The sequence below is a fragment of the Vombatus ursinus genome, unplaced genomic scaffold (assembly GCF_900497805.2).
Source record: "Vombatus ursinus unplaced genomic scaffold, bare-nosed wombat genome assembly UNPS02014807.1, whole genome shotgun sequence".
Lineage (NCBI taxonomy): Eukaryota > Metazoa > Chordata > Mammalia > Diprotodontia > Vombatidae > Vombatus > Vombatus ursinus.
In genome coordinates, this window is record NW_020954585.1 from 10,964,719 (window position 1) to 10,988,957 (window position 24,239).

The 24,239-nt window shown below is 37.5% G+C and overlaps 1 protein-coding gene across 1 annotated transcript in view; it reads left to right on the forward strand.

Moving 5' to 3' along the window:
• B9D1 (B9 domain containing 1) overlaps positions 1 to 19,406 on the forward strand; it is a 34,990-nt gene extending 15,584 nt beyond the window's left edge. Inside the window, exons 6-7 of the mRNA XM_027874879.1 lie at positions 14,117 to 14,184; positions 18,217 to 19,406. Coding sequence (XP_027730680.1) covers positions 14,117 to 14,184; positions 18,217 to 18,359 — 211 coding nt within the window. The 3' untranslated portion in view covers positions 18,360 to 19,406. The remainder of the gene's footprint in view (positions 1 to 14,116; positions 14,185 to 18,216) is intronic.
• The last annotated feature ends 4,833 nt before the right edge of the window (positions 19,407 to 24,239 follow it).

Below are 24,239 nucleotides of genomic sequence, written 5' to 3' on the forward strand. Positions count from 1 at the left end.
AGGTAATCTCTAAAGAAAGACACTAGTATTACACAGGCCTGAAAAAGACTTCTTGCAGAAAATGGGATTTTAGCTTAGGCTTCAGGGAAGCCAAGAGACTGAGACAAGAAGGGAGGGTATTCCAGGTATGAGGAACAGCCAGGGAAAATATATGGGGTTGAAAGGTCAAGTGTCCTGTTTGAAGAATAACAAGGAGGCCAGTGTCACTGTAATACTTATGTATGTGGAGAGGATAAAAGTATGATAAGACTGTATTTAAAATGTACAATTTTTTTTCAAAGAAAGATATTTACTGAAGTTTCATACCTAAAGATGCTCACCAAAACTTTTTTACCTGTGTCATTTGCTGAAATGACACATTTTTTCCCCTAGGAAATATTTGATATTTGAATCAGACTTGGAAACTAATACTAGTTTATATAATTAAGAAAGCCACTTACATATAGAATGTTTCACAATAACTGAAGTAAACAGCCTAGATTACAAAATGAGCTGGGATTGGTCTCTATTAGCCTATCAGAAGTAATCTTACTGATAGTTATTTGGCAAGCTAACACTGTCATTTCCATGTCATTGTTAGTGTAGGTGACTATGATGCAAGATGCATATATATTTGGTGGGTTTCCCAGGCGGGCATTTGCAGTCCTGCAGCAGCAATAGCCCATACCATGCTTGTGTCCTGCTTTCTCCAAGCCTACAGAAAAGTAAACTGTCACTTTATTGATTTAAAAAAAAATCATTAAGCAGCAATAGAGCATAAAATAATTTCTGTACAAGATGGTATATTTGGCTGCCTGCCAAGTGATTTCTTCAGAGCATATCAAGTGCATATGCCTAAGGCTTTGGTATCTCCACTCCTTATCTTCAGCCTGCAAGCTTGCATGGCTTGTGGTGCTAATCATGGACTCCAGTTTGGTCTAGATCTAGGGTATGTCAGAGGAATAGGGATGGACTGTGATTTCCCGGGTGGGGGGAACTCTCTGGTGAGGGAGCTCCCTCTACCAATGCAGATAAATACCTTCTGTGCAATTTGTGTTGTGGGGGGTTGCCTAGAGCACAGAGAGGTTAATTGGTTTGTCTGAGTGTGTCTGTGTCAGAGGTAGGACTTGAACCCAGGATTTTCTTGCTGTCAGACTGGTTCTCTTGCCACTATGCCATGCTTTCCCTTAATATGAAGTATTTTTCTGAATACTAAAATTATGGTGATCCTGTCTGGGAAATTACCTCCACTCCACCTGATCTCTATATTTTAGACTGCCCAGGCAGTGCACGCTGTCACCACACACATTTTATTGGACATAACTAACTTCTTCCCAGCTCGTATGTCATGGGAAACATCAAAGTAAGGGTTTTACCTGTTTAGAATCCACTGATATTGGCTCTGAAAATTGAAGAAACCGGGTGGGGAGAGAGTAAGTTCTAGGAGCTGGGATCAGTCTCCTGGTCCAATCTCAGCTGGCAGTTCAGTCCCACTGTGGTCTTTCTTGCCCCTGTCATGCCCCAGTGTCATATCCATCACAGGGCCTCTGCCTCCACCACCATAGTTCTTCAGAGTCTGTCTCAGTTCTTTGATGCCACCAGCTAGAGTAGTACCAGTGACAGCAACAAGAGGCAGGTGGCAGCTGCTTGCCCCAGTGCTTAACACAGTGCCTGGCACAAAGGCTTATAAATGTTAGTAAATTGACTCTGCTTCTCTGCCCTGACCTCATGGAAGAAAGGCATGAAATATTGGACTGGAAGTCCTATGAGGGCAAAAAGAAGAGAAAGCTGAGAAATTTGGCAGTGGTATTCTGGTAAATGTTTAACAACCAATTGTCTGGAGGGAAAATGTACGTATGACACACTTTTAAGTTTAATATGCATTATTAGCATTTTATTCCTCACTTAAGTCTAGTCAGTTAACAAAAATCACACCTTTATTTATAGCATTTGCTGATATTCAACATATAAATGCTCAAACTGAAAGTTTAACAATTTGCTTCCACAAACTGCTTCAGGTTCTCTCTAGCACACTCCTAGTTTGGGGATCAGTATATACAGATTTTTTTCTTGCCTTCTCCAGTGTCTTCCTGATTTATTTCCCTGTCAGACTTCTGGAAGGTGAAGAGGAACTTCCATGAATACTAGGTACACATTTAACACATAAGATACACTTTTCACTTCTCATCTTACGGTCAGATGTAACATCCTATAACTTTTCTTAAGTGAAAGCAGTTTAAAAAAATATTCCATATATTGTAAAATATACTATATTTAATTCTTTGGAAACAGTTAATTTCCTTCATTTCTGAGCTATAGACCTGAATCTCAGGTAAACCAGAAGACCTACCACTCCAATTTAATAATCAACTTCTTTGCACAAAATCAACTTTTGCCTTACAGCCCCTCTAACAATTGTCTTTTTTTTTTTTTTTGTTATATCTGCCAATCTGATGGGTGTGAGATGGGACTTCAGAGTTGTTTTGATCTGCATTTTTCTAATAGTGATTTGGAACATTTTTTTCTCATATAATTGTTGCTTGTTTGGATTTCTTCAGTTTTCCATCGTCATCCTTCTTGACTTCTCAGCAATATTTAACACTGTTGACCAACCTCTTTTTTGGATGTTCTTTCTGGGTTTTTGTAAAGGTATCCTCTCCTAGTTTTTCTCCTAGCTATCTGACTATTTCTTCACAGTCTCTGTTGCTGGATCATCATGCCTACTAACTGTAGGTATTTCCCAAAACCCTGTCCTGGGTCCTCTTTTCTGTATATAGTTTTGCACTTGGTGACCTCATCAGCCCCCATGGGTTTATTTATCTCTATTCAGATAATTCCAAATCTTTATTTCCTGTTCTAGTCCCTGATCTCCAGTTACCTATTAGACATTTCAAACTTGATGTTTCCGAGGCATCTCAGACTCAACATGTCCAAAACAGAGGTGATTCTTTCCCCCCAACCCCACCCCTCTTCTTAAGTTCACTGTTACCATGTAGGATACCACCTTCCTTCTGGCCACTGATACTTGAAACCTCCGTCTCACCCACCCCACATATCCAGTCAGTTGCCCAATCATATTACTTCTATCTCTACAACATTTCACAAATATCCCATCCTCTCCATTCACTAGTTTATTAGTTCATTGTCTTCCACCTAGACTGTGGCAATAGCCTTCTATTATGTCTCCCTACCTCAGTCTTCTCTTTCTTCTAATCTATCCTCCATATCATCAAGACCCTTTTCCTAAAGTGCAAGTCTGCCTGAATCCATTCTTCCCCCTTTCCCTCCAAATTAATAAACTCCACAACCTCCATGCACTGAACCATAGGGTTCAACCATACCCACCTATTGACTTTTTTACAAATGATGTTCCATCTTCCATCTCTAGCCTTTGAAATGGTTAGCACCCATTCCTGTTTTATACTCCCTTCTCCCCTTCATCTCTTGGAACCCCTGGAACCCCTGGTTTCTTTCAGCATTCAGCTCATGTGCCATCTTCTATGTGAAGCCATACTTTTACTTCCCAGATTATCTTTATTCATTCTGTATTTATACTGTTTATAGACATGTTTTGTCTCCTCCATTGGAATGTAAGCTTCTTGAGGGCAGGGACTGTTTTTGCCTTTTCTTTGTATTTCCAGCACTTAATGCACAGTAACTGTATTAAGATCCTTTTCTAATTCTCAAATCTTCAGACTAAACAGTTGACTAAAAGCATTTCTGAAGGTTGGTTTATTAATTTATCTTCTACTATTAATGCATAGGATAACTGTTGGTACAGTGCTTGTCTACTGCAGATTCCTTATGTATAAAATGATGAAATTGTAACCAATCTACTATGTAGAGATCGCTGGCACAAAGTAAGCGCTTAGTAAGTATTTACCAACTGCATTAAGAGAGGCTTATCTTAGCATTCAGAATTAGGTAGGTCATAGTCTTACTTTACACTACCCTAGGCAGACCACATCTGGAGTATTGTTTTCAGGTCTGGGAACTACATTTTAAGAAGGACGTTGATCAGCTGGAGGGCATCCAGAGGAAGGTGATCAGGGTGGCAAAGGGCCTATCTAGCCTGAAGAAGTGAACACTTGGGGTAGGATGAAGTGAGAGGACATGATAGCCATTTTCAAGTATTTGTCGGTTATAATGGAAAGATGAATTAGACTGGATTTGTTTAGTCCCAGATGGTTGAAGTAGGAGCAATGGGTAGAAGTTACAGGGAAGCACCTTTAAACTGGAGGTAAGGAATGACTTCCTAACAATTGGAGACACGTATGGAAGTGAAAGTTGGGAGGGAAGGAGTTCTCCTTCACTAGAGGTCTTTATATCTGGACTGGAGGACCTAGAGGACAGTCTTCCTTAAGTACCGATTGGACTAGATGACCTTCGTGGTCCCTTCCAGCTCTGAGATTCTGTGATTCTTGATTTCTGAGAAATAATTGCTATAACTGATAACAACAAACTTGTATGAAATTGTGAAGAATAAGGATGCTTAAAAAAAATACCCTGATGTTTTTCACCTTTCATAAAAATTTTTTTTTATAAATTTGCAAAGTACTTTGAGACAACAACCCTGTGGGGGTTATAATACTTCAAGCATTATGATATCTGTAAGTATAGTAAGTGGGTCAGGTAAGCTTAAATGCAATAACATATATAAAAGTACTTTGTCAACCGTATTACATTTGAAGAAATTGAAACTTAGGTTAAATAATGTGCTTCTGGTCACACAAGTTAGCAGTAGTGTGTCCCTAAAGTCTCAGTGCAGTTTTAAGCTATTTAAAAGCTAAGACTTTTGGAACACTCTGTATAAGAGGCAGTATTGAACCTATATCTTCTTGACTTTTAAGTTCAGTATTTGTTTCTGAACCACATAGAAAACAAAAAAGTTGAATGAAGTATACCTTACCAATATTTAATATTGGTTTCTTATGGTGGCAGCATGTTTTAATGAAAAGAACACTGGATTGGGGAATAGCAAACCTGGTTTCTAGTTTCATTTCTATAAGACCGGAGTGGGGGGAGGGTTAGACTAGATATTTTATGAAGTTTCACGTTATGTGTTTAACTTCCTGGGTAGGTAACTTGACTTCTTGGGTTAAAAAATATATCTCTGATCTGGTTTTCTTATCTGAAAAAAGAGTTTGGATAGATTAACTTGAAAGATTTTTTTTCTAGCCCTAAAATTGGTAGTTTAGCAAAATGTCATGGTTGTATCTGAATATCTTCACTCACAAAGCTTATTTATAGCAACATCATTAAAAACTCACTTTGCAAAGTACATTTACAAGCTAATTAGACTGCTTTACTTTCCATTATACAATGAGAATGACAGTTTGACAATTTTTATTGTACTAGCACCATGAAAAGAGTAATTGGAGGCAATGAGACTTTAAAACATGTATAATAAACATTTTGTTTTGATAATCTTCCTTTTATTTGTGTCTACTAAACATCTCAACATAAAATTGTTATCGCTAAACAATTTTGCTTTCCAGAAGTCAAGGACTTTAAGTATGTGAGCATTATAATTATCAAACTAACCTTGTCTGTAGTTTAGAGTAAAAATGTACTATTTAGGGAGCAGCTAGATGGTGCAGTGGATAGAGCACCGGCCCAGGATTCAGGAAGACTTGAGTTCAAATATGTCCTCAGACACTTGACACTTATTAGCTGTGTGAGTCACTTCACCCCATTACCTCTCAAAGGAAAAAAAAAAGTACTATTTAAATAATTGTCCAAAAGCTAGTCTAATGTGATTTTTTTTTAAAGTAATTTTTGGAATCAGTAATGATATAATTCCAACTAAGTCACCCAGCTGAATATAATTTTTGGTAAGTATATTTGTATGTACTGGGTGCAAATGTCATCTGTACTTGGAAGGTCCCTAGAACTCTACCACAACTCTGTGTATTTTGTTCCATCATTTAATGTTTTTATTGTTGACATGGGTAGAGACAGAGAGTATATTCTTAAGAATTTTTTAGTGGCATAAATCTAGAAGGGATGGCTAATACATTGTGAGAGTCAAATCAGGGAGAAGGAGAAGTACAGTAAGACTTCTGGATCATAGGATTTAAGCTGGAAAAGATCCCCTCCTTATATAAATGACAAAATTGAGACCCTGTGAAGTTTGGTGGCTTTTTTAAAGTCATACAGAAATAAGTTAGAGCTGGAATTCAAATCCATATGCTCTGACTCTAAAGCCATTGTCCTTTCCACTGTACTACCGTTTTCGGGCAGCTAGGTAGCACAGTGGATAGAGTGCCGGGCCTGAAGTCAAGAAAACTCATCTCCCTGAGTTCAAATGTGACCTGACACTTACCAACTGTGTGACCTGGGCGAGTCACTTAACCCTTTTTGCCTTCGTTCCATCTATGAAATGAGCTGGAGAAGAAAATGGTAAAGCACTTCACTGTCTTTGCCAAGAAATCCCCAAATGGGGATTTGGAGAGTTGGACACAACTGAAACGACTGAACAACACAGTCTTCTGATGTTTGAAGGACTGTTATGTGGAAGAGGCAGAATTTTATAAGAATTAGAGCACAGGCTCATCACAAAGGGATGAGTTAGTTCCCTGTTACTGGCTGTGTTTAAGGACAGAGACTGGTGACCATTTGTCAGAGAGAGTGTAGAGGAGGGATTCCTGCTTTGTGCCCAGACTTCTTATTAGACTAGATGGGCCCTGCTGTCCTCTCCAGCTCTGACTCAATGAGATAACAGACATTCTAAACCACTTAAAAGATGATTGCATAAACAAAACAAAACAAAAACAACCCTCTTTAATATTTTGGAGTTGCCAAAAGGGGGAAAAATTATTAAACTTCTTTGTGTAGAAATCAGAATAGTATCCATTTCTCTTGTGCATAGAAGAAGAAGAATCTTTTTTTTGTATCAGCTGCTTCAGGAATTCCTCTGAGATGATTGTTATTAAGGGTATAGCAATGAGAAAAACAAAATGAGAGGTCATATGGTGTAGTAAAAAGATCATTTGGAGTCAGAAGGAATGAACTTTGAATCCTGTCCCTTACATTTACTAGCTTTGTGGACCTGGACAAGTCTTTTTGTCTCTAAATCTTAATTTCCTTACTCTCAAAATGAAGTTAATAATATTTGCATTACCTTTCTTAGAGGGCAGTAGTAAAGAAAGTATTTTATAAACCTTGAAGTGCTGTATAAATGTGTCAGTATTGTTAGTAATAATAACAGTTGAAAAATAGTGAGTGAAAACTTAAGTGACAGTTTTACTTTTAATATGTAATGTCCTTAGTTTCATAGTTATGGTATTCTCCCCTTGAATAATAGCAGTAGTAGTGCAATAAACAATAAACTAACCCATCATATCCACTGAGTTTAGTAGTATATACACTATTGCACAACCCTAGTCTTTCACCTCTGCAAAGAAGGGGTGGAATGCAAACAAATTTGAATACTTTAACTCCTTGAAAACTAAAGATTAAAGTCTATACAGGCAGTGCCTACTGTGAAATACAGTGTATCCCAAAAGTCTTAGTGCATTTTTAAGCTATTAAAGCCAAAAACTGCACCAAGACTTTTGAGATACTTCATACAATGGATTCTTGTAAAACAGGACTTTTTTAGTAAATAAAATATTGCTAAGCCTGGCTTCCTCATAGAAAAATGTGAGATAATTATAGACTTGTGAAATCCAAATTTTTACTAAGTACTACAGTCAAGGCAAAAAATCTTTATTTAAATAATTAGTCTGTAAAGTAGAAGACTTAAAAGATAGTCATGCAGCAGATTGAGATGAGGTTCAGGGTCCCATAGTATAGTATAAGAAAATGCTGAGAGGGAATGAATGAATTTTATTCTCATCAGATTTGGCTTAAGGAGGGAATAACATACACACTCAATTGAATATGGAAATCTGTCTTACTCTACAGGAAAATATGGGGGAAGGGGATAAGAGAGCTGGGGGATGATAGAGAGGAGGGCAGATTAGGGAAGGGGGTAATCAGAAGCAAACACTTCTGAGGAGGGACAGGGTCAAAAGAGAGAATAGAATAAATGGGGAGGCGGGATAGGATGAAGGGAAATATAGTTAGTTTTCCACAACATGACTACCATGGAAATGTTTTGCATGACTACACATGTATAACCTGTACTGAGTTGCTTGCCTTCTCAATGAGAATGTGTGTGAAGGGAGGAAGGGAGAGAATTTGGAACCCAAAGCTTTAAAAACAAATGTTAAAAATTGTTTTCACATGCAACTGAGAAATAAGATATACAGGCAATGGGGTATAGAAATTTATCCTGCCCTACAGGAAAATAGAAGGGGAAGGGGATAAAAGAAGGGGGCGGGGGAGATAGAAGGGAGGGCAGATCAGGGGAAGGGGTATTAGGAATGCATGCTGTCTTGGGGTTGGGGGAGGGGCGAGATGGGGAGAAAATTTGGAACTCAAAATCTTGTGGAAGTGAATGTTGAAAACTAAAAATAAATATAAAAATTTTAAAAATAAGTATAAATATAACATACAACATTAATAATATGGATAATAAAAATCATGATTATTTTAATAGATGCTGAAAAAGCTTTTAACAAAATCTAACACTCATTTCTATTTAAAAAAAAAAAACCTCTACAGATCACAGGAATAAGTGGACCTTTCCTTAATATAATAAATAGTATTTTTAAAAAAGAAAGAAAGAAAATGCTGAACACAAGACAGATTTAGAGAAAAAGTAAAGCAAACCAACTTAATTGAGGGGGAAATATAGTAACAAAAGACAGTCGGGGATGATGGAAGCACATGCACTGGGTGCCCAGATATACTTAACCAAGTAAAATTTGGTGGGTTTTATAGGGTTATCTGGGTTAATGGGACCAGGCATTGAAGAGAGGGAGAGAGAAGCCTGGACCTGGAGACTGGTGCTAATTCAGAGGTGTTGGGAGAGCCGGGGAGACATCTGGGGAATTGGCAGCTAGTTGATATTCAGACTGCCTGCCCATAGGAAAAGGGAATTTCAATCATCATTAGACCTTATTTTTACAGGATGATTCAGAATATGAGCTTCCTGCCAGCTTCTTTACTGGGTAGGAGGATATTAAGTCCTTACATATAGTAAATGAATTCAATAGTTCGTCTGCTTTATTTGGGCTCATGGCTTAGGTTAAAGGAAATACCTGATTTTGGGAATTTCTAGAAAATTGTTAGGGAAAATATTAACAGTCACAAGTTTTATTATTATGTAGTGCAATAAACAGGCAAACAAAGCATACACACACACATACACACACACACTCTATGGGAATATAAACAGATTTGTTCCCACAGATTCAAGAAACTCACCCCACATTAGAGGAGGTGGGTCAGGGAGAAAACACTCTCAAAATTGGGGTTCAGGTGACAAAATTATATATCCTAAGAATGGGCTTGGTTAAGAATAGGTAATTGCTGCCAGGTGTAGTAGGGGGCATTCCTAAACATACCCAGATGTGGTTAAAAAAAAAAGTTCTTGGGGTCCATTATTGATTATAGGTAGAGGGAATTTCTTTACTGGGATCACAAACTGGTAGAAGGATCTAACATTAACTATCTAAGGTAGCAGAAGGAGAGTGACTCAAAATGAATTCATCCACTCACTAAGCTGCAAACCTTATCTTCTGACACCAATTAACAGTGGAAAAATGCAAACTGTCTATTTTGCCTATATGCTTCTGTGGGCATTAGAGCCACATAGCATAAATGACTCCTTATTGAGTCCTATCATTATAACTATAACTTCAAACTATAATTATAACATCACACTATGTAAAGTTTACAATGATCACGTCTTCCTATATAATATGTATTATCTGGTGTTCAGTCTTTATATGTGTATATTCTATTCTGTACTTAACACCAGGAAAACAAAGATAGAAAATTCCATATATAAAATATAGCAGAAAAAAAGGATATGTGAAAGTGTGAATCTCTACTATATTTTTTTAGAAGTATATAATAAATTCAATGTTACTTTCAGAGCTATCCTACTTGTCCATATTTTTTTTGAATTTCTTAATTATTTGAATTTTAAAAAATGCTTCAGTGAATCATTTTTCTTAATCTTTTGGGGGCAATATTATTGCTAGTTGGTACTATATAAATTGTTTTCTTATTTTTGCTTACTTCACTTTGCATCAATTCACATAATTCTTCCTAGGTTTGAAATTGTCCCTTTCATCATTTCTTATGGTACAGTAATACCCCATTACGTTTATATTACCACAGTTAGTTCAGTCATTCCCTAGTTAATGAGTACCTCCTTTGTTTCCAGTTCTTTGCTTCATCAAAATTGCTGCTATACATATTTTTGTGCATATGTGTCCTTTTCCTCCTTCTTTGATTTCTTTGTAGTGGTATTGCTGAATCAAAGGATATGGAGAGTTTAGTGACTTTTTGGTAATAGTTCCAAATTGCTTTCCAGAAGGCCTCACCAATTCAGTTTTATGAACAGTGTACCTGTCTTCTAGAAGCCCCATCAACAGTTCATTTTCCCTTTTTTGCCATCTTTGCCAATGTGACAGGTGTGAAGTGGATTCTTAAAGTACTTTTAATTTGCATTTTATTAATTATTGGTGATTTGGAGCATTTTTATTATAGCTGGTGATAGCTTGGATTTTTTCGTTTGAAAATTTTCTATTCATATTCTGTGACCATTTATCTATTGGGGAATGACTATTCTTATATATATTTAGTCAGTTCTCTTTACATCTTGACCATTAAACTGTATCAGAGAAACTTGTTGCAAAGATTTTTTTTCTAGTTAGCTGTATTGCTTCTAATTTTAACAGCATTGATTTTGTTTGTGTAAAAACTTTTTCAATTTTATAAAATCAAAATTGTCCATTTTTTCATCTATGACCCTTTCTATACCCCTTGTGTAGTCATGAACTTTTCCCCCGTCCATAATTCTAAAGAATATTTCTTCCTTTATCCTCTAATTTGTTTGTGATGTGATCTTTTATATCTTATATATATGTCTTATATCCATTTGGAGTTTACTGTGGTATATGGTGAAAGATATTGATCTAAATATCATTTCTGCCAGGCTGCTTTACAGTTTTCCTAGCAGTTTTTATTGAATGGTAAGTGCTTATTCCAGTGGCTGGAATCTTTGAATTTACTGAATACCGTGTTATTTTGTTTGCTTGCTTTTCTATATTGTGTATATAATCTGTTCCACTGATGAATTTTTCTTTCTTTCTTTTTTTTTTTAACTAATGTCATTTAGTAATTAGTGCTTTGTTATGTGTAACTCCACCTTTTTTTATATACTCTAACCTCTTTGTTCCTCAACTTACTAATTTCCAATGACCTACTGTTCTATTCCATCTCAGTTACACACAAAAATGGTCATACCCTTGCATTTGCCATCACCCACAACTGTTCTACTTCCTTGTTTATGAATTCTGAAATTCCCTTAACTAATCACAATCTGTTGTCATTTCACCTGTCTTGCAACCCCCAATCCTGTTTTTGTCCTCACCATGACAAACTCCATAGTTCTTTCTTTGGATGTGGATAGCATTTTCCATCACGAGGCCTCTGGAGATGTCTTAGATCCTTGTATTGCTGAGAAGGGTTAAGATTATCAATATTAGCCATTGCACAATGTGGCTGTTACTGTGTACAATGTTCTCTTGGTTCTGCTCACTTCACTCAGCAGTAGACCATACAAGTCTTTCCAGGTTTTTCTGAAGTCGGTTGCTATTATTATTCCAGTCTTACAGATAAGGAAACTGAGACTCAGAGAGATGAACTGAGTTGCCCAAGTTTACACAGCTATTTGTCTGAGACAGGATTTGAACCAAACTCTTACTGATTCCAACTCCAGAACTTTATGTAAGCAGTTCCATACAGAAGGTAATCACCGAATTAATTTTAACAAACCTCCAAGTTATCTTTGACTCTTTTTCTCTCCTTTACTGCTCCCATCCTGATTTAGTTACCAAGACCTATCAGTTCTACCTCTACAGTATTTCTCTCATCTGCCCTTTTCTTTCATTTCCACTCCTACCATTACAATAGCAGTTCCTTCCTCTTGTCTCTGCTATATTTAGTTTCTTCCCTCGATGCTGCCAGAGTAATTTTCCTTATGTGCATTTCTGATTACATCATCTTTCCTCCAAAATAAAACAAACCTGTAGTTGTTCCCCTGTTAGCTTCAGAATAAAATCCCAGACTTTTCCTTTGTCTAGCATTTTAAGCTCTCTGTGACCCCAATCTGCCTTTCCAGACTTATCTACCGCTACTCCTCTCTATGTATCCCAAATTCTAACTAAATTGGACTATTTTTTGTCCCTAAGCATTGTTCATGATGGCCAGGATTCTCTGCTGAGAATGCCCTTTCAAACCCTCTGCAGTACCTGTTGAATGCCTCCCTATCTTTCAAAGCCCATTTCATCCTCTGTGAAGTCTTCTCTTGTCTCCATCTTCTACACAGAGTCGGCCCACCCTTCCTCTTTTTCTTTTTTAGAACCCTCTACACTTCTTCTGTGGCACTTTTTTCTTGAATTTTTCTACCTTAAATTGAAATTATTTTTGTACTTGCTTGTTTCTTTCACTAGATTTTAAGCTTTTTAAGGGTTGGTAAAGAATGTATCTCCTTCAATTTTGTACCTTCCTTGGAATGTAATACTATGCTTTTCACATAATAGACACTCCATGAATGTTTATTGAATTTCAGTGATGCTTCCTATCCTGCTCTGGTGGATAATCTTTCAAAGTTGCTTTGAATTGGCAAAAAGTGTTTTGTTTTGTTTTTTTCACTCCAGGTTTACTTCCTCCAAATAGCGTGTTTCCCTTTGTCATTGTAGAAATAGCAATGGCCTGTTTTGGTATTAGAAAATCCTTTGGAGTCATCCTTGGTTATTCACACTAAAGGGAGTCAGAAGTATGGTATATCTAAAATGGTATATAATCAAAATAATCAGGTATTTTTGGAGTTTGAAATGTGTATTTGAATTTAGTTGTGTCTGATGTTTTGGGTATTCACTTCAAACAAAATGCTAAAGCCATGGTTCATTCAGGAGGGTCCAGGAAACTAGATAGTTTCTCCATCCTACCCCTGTTTCATTGCTCCCTAATTAAGCTAGGGAGGTAGTGGAGGCAGCCTGGGTCTTCCAGTGGTGCTAGAAGGTGCATGTAAAGCCATTCATAGAAGAGTGTCCACAAAGCACATGATGTTGCAAAACTTACAGCTTTATTTAAACTTAAATCAAGATTTACTCTGGAGCAATTCTCACTTTTTGGATAATCCAGAGAGTTGAATTCTTGTTGGACTTTTTCCCTTCTAGAACTCTGCAGAATCTTGAGCTGGAATATAAGAAGGAGAAGCCATCACAGAGAACTATTTTGCCTCAAAGGAGATGTCATTAGAATTTGGGAATTCTCATTGAAACACACACCATTAAAACCCTCTTCCTTTCCTCTTACCTAAATTCTTCAATTTCCGGAATTTCCACTAGAGATCAGGCTAAGGCCACTCCAAAGTCCTCTCTGCTCTAGTAAATATTCTTAAAGAATTATTGAACATTGCTTTGCTTTAAAATACACACACACACATACACACACACACACACACCCCTACCTTCACAATAGAGTGGCAGCTTGTTTGGAAAAACAATTTGTTAGACGATTACAGGGGAAGATTTATAACTGTAAATGTGCTATTCCAGAAGAGACTTTAAAGGTTTGACCGGAAGAAGTTATTTTATTTATATGTCGGGCTCAGGCCTAAAACTGTGATTTCATTGGCAGAGAGAACTCTAGACTACTCCCTGCACTTGGGCAGGCTAGCACCTTCTCAAAGTATAGAGCCTTTGAGAGGGACCTGTGGCACAGAGAGGTTATATGAGTTGTTCTGTGTCACACAGTCAGATGGGTCAGAGGTCTTCCTGGTCCTAAGACTGGCTCTCTGTCAGCCATTACATGCTGCCTCTCATTTCACTCATACTAGCTTTAATTTTCCTCTGGACACTTTTTAAGAAGACACAGTTTTTTTGTTTGTTTTAAATCAGGAAGTACATACCACATTCATTATAAGGAAATTTCATTACTTCAGAATGTAAGACTTAAGTGTGTGTGTTTAATGAGTCATTTTACTTCTTTTATTCCTTTCTTTTCCTAGCTGGTTCATGGGACGAAGGCCTGAATACACAGACCCCAAGCTAGTAGCTCAGGGAGAAGGAAGAGAAGGTAAAGTTTAGTTTCTGTAACAAACAAAATTAACAAGTTTGCTTATACTAAACTCAGATTTCATTCCACATGTACACAGTAAGTGTTTAATGAATGAATTTGAGTATATAAATATAATATTTGCTAATGGGTAACTAAAAGATACTATAGAAATCTCATTAAGTATGGGCATACCAATGATTATTTATTACCTAAAGACCAGTTTGGCTAAGTGAAGAGAGCCTTATCACCAAAAAATTGCAACTTTGGTCACAACAACTCACAAAACACAGAGGGATTATGATCTATATTAGTGGATTTAGTACCTACCCAGATGAAATTGCAGATCACTCAAATAAAGCATCAGAATAACAAGTATGCCAGGTTACATGTCTCCAAAGAGATCTGAATGGAAAAATCATCTAAGAGAATGAACATAGTTTGGACAAAAGATGTTTTTGGCATCAGACATAGACTGAGCTTTGAGAAGGCAGTGAATAAGTCTAATATCCAAGATAGTGAGAAAATCCCCTGACATGTACTTGTGCCTTTTATGTCATAAGAGTCTGACAGAAGGGTTATATTTTGTGAGCTGTTCTCACCTCTCTTGGCTCGTAGCTTCTACCCAGGAAACTTGGGGAGAAATGTATGCAAGTTCTTCTCACTCCAGGAAGACTGACTCTGCACTTGCAAGCATATAGTCTGTGTTATTACAGAGAAGTTTTTAGAGAAGGAAAACCAAGCCACGATCCTTGAATTAGGCCTAGACATATATGTAGAGCAGAATCATAGTCCCAAATATGAGGGTAGATTTAGGGCTTAGAAGGGATCTTAAAGATTATATAGTCCAATTCCATTTTGTTGATAAGGAAACTGAACTTAAGGATAAAGATGGTAAGGAGTAAAACTAGGGTTTGAACCTAGATCATCTGATTAAAAATTCTCAATGGGGATGATGGTATAGGGAATGTAGCTGTCCCCTCTTCAGCTTCCTGCCTTTCTTCGTAGCTTTCTGAAGCTCTTTTTGCAGTGTCTCAGACAAGACAAAAACAAATCTCCTAAGTTTCTTCAGTCTTTAGGTGCCATGTGACTGCTGTAAAATTAAAGCAGTACCCTTTTCCTTTTGTCTAGTTCCATCAATCCCCTCTCAACAGCATTTTTCCCCATTGTCTATCACTTAGAACCCCACCTGTTACCATTCCTGCTTTCAGGTGGACACCCATTTATTTTTTCCAATACCAAATGATAAGGAAAATGAGAAACTGTCTCAGCAACTATTTAAAGATGGTTTCAAAGTAGCAATTACTTTTTAAGGTGAATAATCATTGATTCAGTCAGAATATCACTTCCTTTTTCACTTTGCTATATGTTTTGAAGTTTATTGGAGGAAGATACTTTATTATTTTAAACAGCAAACAAGTTATTTGTAGGTGGCAGTTCATTCATTATAATAGGCTAAATGCCCACTCTGGATATAGCATTGTTTTTCTAAGTATATATGAACGGCCTAAATTTCTTTAGAAACCATTTTTACTCATTATGGTTAGGCAGTAGAATGTTCTATCTACAGAACAAAGTAATTATTTTAAATGAAATTATGTTGGAGTTATACCTGACATTCAAAGAGTGTTTGGGGGCTTTGGTTTAAGTCTTTAGGGAAAGTGTATGAATTTTCCACTGAACAACAGGAATTAATTTAACATCTTTCAAAGTAATTTTTAGCCCCAAAACAATTACATTATACAGCAAACCAGGACATTAAAATTTGCTGTTATGTAACTTATAAATTAGGAAATAAATTGACCATACGAAGTTAACTTTATAGAATTTTAAAACTGCCCTAAAACTTTACTCTTCCTTTAAGGGTCTCTATGTTTCAAGTCTCATCTGCCTCTAGAGTCAACTAGGTGACAGTGAATAGAGCACTGGGCCTAGAATTAGCAAAACATGAGTTCAAATATGACCTCAGACACTTACTAGCCATATGACCTTGTCAAATCTATTTACCTTATTTTCCTCAGCTCTAAAATGGGAATCATAATAGCACCTATCTCCCAAGGTTATGGTGAGGATCAAATGAGATGATATTTTTAAAGTGCTAAGCACAGTGCCTGGCACACAATAGATATTTAATAAATGCTTGTTTCCTTCCTCTCTTCTTTCTTCTGCTTTGGGCTCTGCCATAAACCAGAAAATACTTATCATTAGCAGCTGATAAAAAGCTACTTCTTTTTTCCATAGACTGAAGGAAAGTTCCAGAAGGGTTATTTAGAATATCAAAATAACTTTTAAAAATGCTTTTCAGACCAGTGGACATTTGTCTTCCTATTTTACAAATAGAGAGGACGTAGGCAGGGAAGGGTTAAGAGGCTCGTCTGTGTGCTGTATAGCCTCTGCAATATGAATAATTGAATTGGCCAAGATTTAAAAAAAAAAACAATTGAATCACATTACCAGGAATCATTAAACCAATTGGAATTAAGGGAAAAGAGGAAAGTTAGAATCATCATGTGAATTATTTCCTTTAGGGCAGATCCAATCAGTAAATATTCCTGATGAGGCAGAACTCAGAGGAAGAATACCATACCTCTCCCCCTTCTCCCTCCCTAGAAATGCTTTTCCAGCCCATTCTTCCTCTGAATTCCTCCCTGAAAGTTCTTCTGTACTTTAATAAAACTCAGACTCGGCAGGCTTGGGGAGAGACCTGGAAAGTAATGGTCTTTTAGGCAGAGGCATCCATAATTTTGTAATCGTCATATTCCCCTGTCCCTTTTAAATGCTTAGGGACAGTAAATGGAAACCATAAAAATATGTAACTCTTTTATGAGAAAGTACACTAAGTACAATATTTAGTAGGGAGCGAATACAAGATAGTCTGACATTTTGAGAAACTGCCATTAGTGCTGGGAAGGAAGGAGCTTTATTGTTTTTTCTCCTTTTTTCCCCACCGTCTACTGAAAATTAACACTGTTAGTGAGATGCTTTGGGGCCCACCATTTGTTGGATGGATGTTTTAAAAACCTTTTTGTGTGGTGAGATGCTTTGCTGTTGGTTGAATAAATTTTACATTCCATAAGGTTTCTGGAAAACCAGAAATGCATAGTAGGAGCCATTATGAGCCCAGCAGCATTTTTTAGCAGAGTAATAAGGCCAAATCTAAGGACCAGGCAGGACTAGAAAGACCATGGACTGGGTGACTGTTCAGCACTCTGCCTCCTCATAACATGCTGGCCATTTCACAGATCTTGAAGAGAAGTCTAGACTGGAGAGGCCTGTGATCTTTGTATTACCGAGTCAGGGTCAGGGCATAGATCCCAGAGCAAAGATGGCAACTGTACATGGTTCAAATGAAAGGATACTGCAGAAAGGAATTTGCAATATTAGTCAAGAAAATAGCTTATCTGTGGACTTCTGGCTATCCCTAATAAATGAAGAAAAGAAATAATTTAATTCTGGTTCTCATCCCACACAAAACTTCAAGGGTCATGTTCACTTTTTAAGATGGTCTTCAAGGAACCATTACTTATATCATTCATTTAGTTTATTCAGTGATTAGTAATTTTTTTAGTGAGTGTCTGCTAAGCCAGGCTCTGAATAAGACAAAATTCCTGTCCTCAAAGAAGCTTATAACCTAGATGTCAACTCTTTTTGAAGCCAGAAATAATAGAAGCCAGAAATCTGGTTCATTACATTCTTGATATGAATTGTAGGGTTTGAATCTTGTTTGTGAACCAGAATTTTTCATTGAATCAAATTTTTTTCTCGAGGTCAAATGGGAGTTATTGGTATTGCTGTTTCCATGATGAAGCATCTCTCAGGTCTGATTTCTGGCCTCTTGAGCTATGAAAGTGCTGTGTTCAGCTCATGGCTTAAAGAGTTATATAAACATGGATCCAGCTGGCCAACCCAAAAATGTGAAAATAGTCTTCAGGCAGCATTTGTGGCTTAAGCTGGTTTTCTAGAGACTGCAGGGTTTGAGATTCCACTCTGGGTGATGTTCTGAAAGTTTCCATTTTTCTATAGGCTAATACTGTGGTTTCCTCCCACTTATAGTTACAAGGGTTCGCTCCCAGGGCTTTGTTACCCTTTTGTTGAACGTGGTGACGAAGGACATGAAGAAACTAGGCTATGATACCAACACTTTGGACATGCAGACCTCTTCAGTGATAGACCTGTCAGAAGGCATCCTGAAGTAATTATGAAATATTACCAATATCCTTTAAGTTAAATAGCATTTACCTTTTAATATGTTTATAGCCAGCCCCATTTTAAAGCCAAACTCCTGATGTATACTAAATTTATTATTGTTATGTTTATTTACTTAAGTATCATTATATTCATGTCACCTTGATAGCACCTGAAGCCAAATATTTTTATGTAATAAATAGTTATATTATTGGAGAAGTAAGTCTTTTCATGGTTGTTCTTCCAAATTCAGCACATTCAGTACCTTGAAACTTTGGTGCAAGCTTAAACAAATTTTCTTTGCTTTAACAGTGGCAGTTAGGACTATAAACCAGACTGCCATTTTACATATTTTCAGACCGTTTTATGCAAGATTAGTTTAATTTTTTGTAGAAAATAGACCAAGTACTAGACTAGGAATCGAGAGATTTGGATGCTAGACCCATTTATGACACTAACAATGTGATCTCAGGCAATTACTAAGGTCCCTTTCATTCATTAAGTTGCCTCTACATGAAAAACACTGTCCTGGACACTAAGGACATACCAAGATTAAAAAAGGAATAATCCCTGTCTTCGGGAAGTATGCTGTAGTAGGGAAATATGATACATTGACAAATAACCGTCATGTAATACAAAGTAACATGATAGATATATAAGAGAAAGTCCACAAAAGTCCTCCTGTGATGCTTTCTTGTAGTGTGGAGGTGACCCTTGGTTTTGAGAGGCTTGCCAGTAGAGCACAAGCTCCAATGGAGTTTGGCATGCAAGAAAAATATTGAGTATAATCTCAGCAACAGGGTGTGTTTACGTTTTGAGGATCAGCCTAAGTTCCAAGTGGCTCCTTACTAGTTGGTTGGCCACTGTGTGATGAATTCTATGGCTGTGACATGAAACAAATCCTCAGTGGCTCCCTTCCACTTCTGTAGCAATTGTGTCAGAGTACCTAAAAAAGCAGGCAGAGGGTGCTAAAAGTCACACTGTTAGTCAATGACTGTAGTAATCTACTATTTGATAAACCCAGAGACCCCAGCTTCTGAGATAAGACCTCACTATTTGACAAAAAGTGCTGGGAAAACTGGAAAAGAGTATGGCAGAAATTAGGCATAGACCAGAATCTCATACCATATGCCAAAATAAAATCAAAATGGGTTCATGATTTAGATATAAAGGCTGATACTATAAGCAAACTGGGAGAACAAGGAATAGTTTACCTGTTAGATATGGAGAACAGAAGAATTCATGGCCAAACAGGAGACAGAGAACATTATGAAATGCAGAATGGATAATTTTGATTACATTAAATTGAAAAGTTTTTGCACAAACAAAGCCAATGCAACCAAGATTAGGAGGGAAGTAGAAAACTGTGAAAGAATTTTTACAACTGGTATTTCTGATAAAGGCCTCATTTCTAAAATATATAGAGAATTAAGTCAGATTTATAAGAATACAAGTCATTCCCCAATTGATAAATGGTCAAAGGATATGAACAGGCAGTTCTCAGATGAAGAAATTAAAGCCATCTATAGTCATATGAAAAAATGCTCTAAATCACTATTGATTAGAGAAATGCAAGTCAAAACAACTCTGAGGTACCACATCACAGCTATTAGAATGACCAACATGACAAAACAGGAAAATGATAAATGTTGGAGAAGATGTGGGAAAATTGGAACACTAATATGTTGTTGGTGGAGTTGTGAAATGATCCAACCATTTTGGAGAGCAATTTGGAAATATGCCCAAAGGGCTATAAAAGTGTGTATACCCTTTGACCCAGCAATATCACTTCTAGGTCTGTTTCCAAAATATATCATACAAATGGGAAAAGGACCCACATGTACAAAAATATTGATAGCAGCTCTTTTTGTGGTGGCAAAGAATTGGAAATTGAGGGGATGCCTGTCAGTTGGGGAATGTCTGAACAAGTTATGGTAGATGAATGTAATGGAATACTATTATGCTATAAGAAATGATGAACAGGTGGACTTCAGAAAAATCTGGAAAAACATGGACCGATGCTGAATGAAGTGAGGAGAACCAGGAGAACGTTGTACACAGTAACAGCCACATTGTGCAATGACTAACCTTGATAGACTTATAAGCTCTTCCCAGCAATGCAAGGATATAAGACATCTCCAAAAGTCTCATGATGGAAAAAGCTATCCACATCCAGAGAAAGAACAATGGAATTTGAATGCAGATCGAAGCATACTGTTTGCTCTTTTTTTTTTCTTCTGTTTTATTTTGTTACCTCTTTCTTGTGGTTCCTTCTTTTGGTTCTAACTCTTCCTTACAACATGACTAATGTGAAAATACGTTTAATAGGAATGTATATGTATAGCCTGTATCAGATTGCTTATCATCGTGGGGAGAGAGGGGGAGAAAAATTAAAAACTCAAAAGCTTATGGAAATGATTGTTGATAAATCAAAATAAATTAATTTTAAAAAATAAAAAAAGAAAAGTCACACTGTTTTTATATTGTTTATAAATTAACTGTTGGTATTCTAAATGTAAGATCCTTGTAAGATCTTTGAGTCAATATACTGTTGGGACGGCAAAAAATGTTGTAAAACTTGTCTTAAAATCAGGAAACTAAAAAGGGGAAGGGTTCATAGACTATACTGAAGTCTCACTCTTGCATATTAATAATTTTTTAAAAATAAGATGGTTGGGAGGTGCAAGACCTGGTGAACAACATCACAACAAAATGAAATTGACTAAATCTTGACAGTTGGTTGGAAATAATTGGTTCAATTGATTTGACAGTTATTTCTGAATTGTCAAATCATCAACTAATAAGACCAGAGTTTAAAATCAAACCCCAAACTACTATCCACACAGGAAAAACCAAGTGGATGAAGAATGACTATTATCCAGACTATGATATATAGTTGGACAGTTAGTTCATGATGCTAATCTACCAATACATTTACTTTGGGCAGACATTGCAAATGGACAATGAATTAGATCCATAACTTAATAGGAGGACGAGTGTTCACATTTAGGAAACTGCATAATGCTTTCAGTGATCCAAGCATTCTCCCTGAAATAAAAACACATCAAAATATAGTCAGTATTCTTCTGGTGATGCTATAATGTTGTAAATCATGTGATACCAAAATCTTTGAAGAATCAGAATTGCAAAATTGATCCAAAGAGCAATGGAGAAGCATGTGGTGATGTTGTACAGTTATCAGTTTTAAATGATATGCAAAATGATGCACATAAGGTAAAGATGTATGACCAAAAAATGTTTGAGCCTTGTAGTGAAAGTGACCGATACTGGATGGATGCCCCAATGGCAGTACTGGTACTTTCAGAGTAGGAGCGTTCAGGGAGGACTAGCACTTCCGGTGTGAGGGCTTGCCAAGTCCTTTTCAGGGATGCTCATCCACCTTAGGTATCCACCTGTCACCCAGCTCTCACCTGTTGCTCAAAAAAACTATAGTATGCGCAGGGGCCACACCCTGGTAAAACTGTCTTTGCAGATGGGCTAAACCAAGTTGAGGGTAACCAATAGGCCTCAGACTCATCAGTGAGTCAGATGGGTGTCTACCCCAAGCATGTGAAGACTTCCCCCTGAGGAATGGGTGGCTAAGAACAGTTTGTTTTGGTGGCCACGAAGGTAGCTCAAGTAGGCACCGTGGAGCCTTTAGAGTGGCCCGAGGTCTGTAAGTGGCCCATGGGCCACAAGGTGTGCAGGCCTGCTTTAGAGCTTGGTCAGACATTGAAGATGCCAAGGTCATCCGCTGCGTCCCAGGCCATCACCAGTCGTCCTGACTTTTGTGTTGTCACTGAACTTTGATGAGTCTGGAAGAGAGAATGAGGCTGACAACTTTGCGCAACTCTGCCTCACTTAAATCCAGTTCGAGCACAAGTCAAGACAGCACCCTATGATGTCATTGGACTTCTTTGAAAATTAAGGACAAATGACAATAACAACATTGGTACTTAGATAATTTTGTGAGTTGTGGAGGGAGGTCCCCAGCACATTGGATAGACCTCTCCTGGAGGATTTTCAAGAGGACATGGACAAGAATGGCAGAGAATAAGAAGGCATGGGTAGATTGTGATCTGCACTGTTGATGAAATGATCCCAAAAGTGAGGAGACAAAGATTCCAGATACATTAAAGTCTTAGAGGTCCAAAGGGTTGTGCTGTGCTATGGAAGGGCTGAGGGTCATGGAATTTTAAGAGTCAGAAAGCATCTTATAGATGATCATCTCCATTTCCCTCATTTTACAGATGTGGAAATTGAGTCTCATAAAGATAAGTTGCTTAAGGTCATTGTAGGTGACCCGGTGCTTCTCACCTGCAGTTCTCTCTGTAGATATAAACTGTGTGTGAATGGGTGGGACACCAGCAGCCAGGTCAGAGATATACTCCTGTAAGAGGGGGCATAGGAGCATAGATCTAGTGCAAAGTGGAACTGAGGACAATTGGTGTTTGCTCTAGTCTGATGCTTTTACCCAAAGGTCTGATCATTAACAGCAAACCTTCTGGCTTCAACCAGCATATCATTGAGTAGACTTAGCAGCCAGACTCGGGAAGGAGCAGTGGCACCATTCTTGGTCCTGAAAGTCTTTTTCACCAGTTTTTTTTTTTTTTTTGGTCACCTATCAGCCACACATATGTCTTGACACTTCTGTAACCATCTCTTCCATGCTTTCGTCATAGTATGGAAGAAGGGAAGCTTTAGATTGAGAGTCATCATGAAATGTTTATAGACATTTTTTCAAACTTTAGAGCAATTTCAACTAGTTCCCACAAAGGCAGTAGTGGCTTCATGCATTTTCATTTTAACAAGGACCTTTTTCTGAAGACACAAGGTTTTAATCTCAAGGAAATTTCAAGCATAGAAGAGATGGTTAGAGAATTCTGGGATGTTTTTGCACAGGTTGGGGCTTTCTGAAGACCTCTTAGATTGTTCCATCAGAACTATTGCCCAGGCATTGTATCTCAAATGAGAGAATGAAGGTTGGGGAGAGAGAGTCCTGCATACTCTAATACACAGTCACAAGTAGCTGTTCCCAGGGGACAGGGTCAGCTCCTTTCACCTTCTACAATCCTTGGTTTTCACCTCCCATTTGGGATTGGTACAAGAAGGCCAAAATTTCTTACTCCCGAGCAAGGGGTTTTGAATTGTTCAGACATTCTGATAGGCAGAAGATTATGTATTTAGAGCCCAAAAGGAACTAGGCTTAAACAAGATAGACATGGCCATAGTGTCTTTTGTCATACATTTCTTCAAAAGATAGGCTAGGCTGAAAACAGAAACTAGTTCAATACATTCTAAGGAAATTCCTTGGAGTACATAACCTTATTAATAGGTAACTAGGGAGAGCTGGGTCTGTTTGGGGACGTTCTTAGTTTTTTATTTAACACTGTTACCCAGGAGGACTTGCTTAGCAGGTATCCACTGCCTGGTTTTTCACAGAATCATAGGGTAGGGAAGGCCCTTGGAGGCCATCTAGTCCAACCTGTTTCTGAACAGGAAAGCTGCACTCCCAACAAGTAGTAATCCAACCTTTGCTTGAAGATGTCTTAATGAAAGGGAACCCGTGACCTCCCAAGACAGCTTATTCCACATTTGGGTGGCTCTGTGAGGAAATTTTTCCTTACATCTAGCCTAAATATTCCTCTTTACAATTTCCCTCTATTACTCTTAGTTGTCCCTGTTCTCCCCCAAGTCTTCTTCTCTAGGCCATACATCTCATTTCCTTTAACCTATATTCACATGACATAGTCTCAAGTTCCCTAAGCATACTAGTAGGTCTCTTCTGGACATGAGATTGTCAAAGTCCTTCCTAAAATGTGACATCCACAACAACTCAGATACAGTTTGACAAGGGCAGAGCACAGCAATAGTATCACCTCGTTTAGATA